Here is a 2,351-nt window from a genome sequence, read left to right as displayed (position 1 = left end):
TAGGAACCAGTACCCACAGCACAGGTTCTACTGTCGTTCTACTGACATACAGAACCTCAGTACTGTTGTTTGACATCTGACCTGTGACCCTCAGGTTCATCGGCGAGGAGTCTGTAGCTGCAGGTGAGCGTCTGGAGCTGACTGACAGTCCCACCTGGATCATCGACCCCATCGATGGAACTGTTAACTTTGTACACAGGTGAGAGGTTGGGCTTACAGACAGAGAGGATAACTGTAGATATAACTCATAGAACAGTAGTTATGACTAACAGAACCGTAGTTATAACTAATAGAACCGTAGTTATGACTAAAAGAACCGTAGTTATGACTAATAAAACCGTAGTTATAACTAAAAGAACTGTAGTTATGACTAACAGAACCGTAGTTATAACTAATAGAACCATAGTTGTAACTAATAGAACCGTAGTTAAGACTAATAGAACCGTAGTTATAACTAATAGAACTGTAGTTATGACTAATAGAACCGTACTTATGACTAATAGAACCGTACTTATGACTAATAGAACCGTACTTATGACTAATAGAACCGTAGTTTATGTCTTAAAGAACCGTAGTTGTAACTAATAGAACCGTAGTTATGACTAAAAGAACCACAGTTGTAACTAATAGAACCATAGTTATGACTAAAAGAACCACAGTTGTAATTATGTGTATTCATGTGTGTAACTGTAATGAGAACTCGATGCGTTGTTTCTTCTGACAGGTTTCCATTTGTGGCCATCTCCATCGCCTTCACTGTCAACAAGCAGGTACACTCACCAGTTGGTTCCAGGTCAGAGGTCAGAGGTCGGACAGGAAATGGATTAACATGTTGTTGTTGTTGTCAGACAGAGTTTGGGATCGTGTACAGCTGTGTGGAGGACAAGCTGTTCTATGCTCACAGAGGAAGAGGAGCGTTCCTGAATGGAGAACCGCTGCACGCCTCCGGGCAGGAAGGTGACATCACACAGACGTGACAACACACGTACTCTGAGTGTTAAAGTGGAACTGGATTGGTTCTGACTGTTCTGGGGCGGCTGTGGCTCTGAGGCAGAGCGGGTCGTCCACTAATCGGAAGATTGTTGGCTCGATTCCCGGCTCCTCCCGCCACATGTCGAAGTATCCTTGAACAAGATACTGAACGCCGAATTGCTCCTGATGCATCAGTGTGTGAATGAGTCAGTTTATGTTTCATGCACTTTTCCATTACTGAGTGAATGTGTGTGTAAAAGCACTTTTAGTGGTCAGAAGACTAGAATGCGCCTATACAAATGCAGATCCATTTACCATTTACCATTCTGTCTCCTCCAATCAGATGTCAGCAGGTGTGTGGTGGTGACTGAGATTGGAGCAGAGCGTGATGACCTCGCTCTGTCCACCATGACCTCCAACATCTTTAGACTGCTGAAACTACCTGTACACGGGTGAGAAAATTACCTGTATGACATGTTTCCGTGTTGTTTGTATGTTGTGACCTCTATAACGTGTCGTTTGTATGGGGTTAGTGTCCGTGCGTTGGGGACGGCAGCAGTTGACATGTGTCAGGTGGCAACAGGCGGAGCCGACGCCTACTATCACATTGGGATGCACTGCTGGGACATCGCCGCCTCCGCCATTATTGTCCAGGAAGCTGGAGGCGTCGTCATGGATACAGACGGTCTGTATCTGACGTGTGATGTCATATCTCCACCTGTGTGTACTTCTTCTCATTGGTACGTGTGTCTCCTCAGGCTCAGAGTTCGACATGATGTCCCGAAGAGTCATCGCCGCCAGCTCCTCTACTGTGGCCAATCGTATTGCTCAGGTCATCCAGGTCTTTCCCTGTTGCCGTGATGACGAGGACCCCTGCAGGTGTATCTGTGGAGGGACAGGTGTGAACGGAGTGTAGGTCAGCTGACAGGAAGTCTGACAAGTGTGTAACAAGATTTTAAAAACACTAATAAAGTTTGAAATCAGATCTCCTGGATTCTGTTTCTTCATTTGCTCTAACGCACTGGTTCTATTCCAGAATCACTGGTTCTAATGTGACAGGGTCAGAAATACTCCGGTACATGTTCATTTGAATGCTTTTATTCGATTATTTATGAGATATTGTTTTTATGCATGATTTTAGTGTTGTGTTTAATTTGCATGCTTTTATACGTGCTGTGTCTTTTATTACTTTTAGCATGGGTTTTATTTGTTTGATTACGGAGTATTTTGAACTGTGAACTGAACTGTGACCTGGGAAGTCACGCCCCAACACAGCGGAGGCTAATCACAAGATGAGCAGCAGGTGTGCGGGAGCGGCGCGCAGGTAATAGACAGTGAGAGCGTGGGGAAGCACGGAACGGGTCGACACCTCCGGTGAC

General features: G+C 45.2%; 1 protein-coding gene across 1 annotated transcript; it reads left to right on the top strand.

Moving 5' to 3' along the window:
• Positions 1-10: 10 nt before the first annotated feature.
• Positions 11-1,944, top strand: LOC118327807 (inositol monophosphatase 1-like; the record flags this gene model as incomplete). The annotated part of the gene is given in 7 exon segments (XM_035661274.1): positions 11-24; positions 95-199; positions 725-770; positions 849-957; positions 1,316-1,424; positions 1,506-1,657; positions 1,731-1,944. Coding segments are annotated over 7 exon segments (693 nt in total), but the record flags the coding sequence as incomplete, so codon positions are not given.
• Between the last annotated feature and the right edge of the window lie 407 nt (positions 1,945-2,351).

The sequence above is a fragment of the Morone saxatilis genome, unplaced genomic scaffold (genome assembly GCF_004916995.1).
Source record: "Morone saxatilis isolate NCDOM2014 unplaced genomic scaffold, NCSU_SB_2.0 Contig1, whole genome shotgun sequence".
Lineage (NCBI taxonomy): Eukaryota > Metazoa > Chordata > Actinopteri > Moronidae > Morone > Morone saxatilis.
This window is presented reverse-complemented; position numbering and strand designations above follow the sequence as displayed.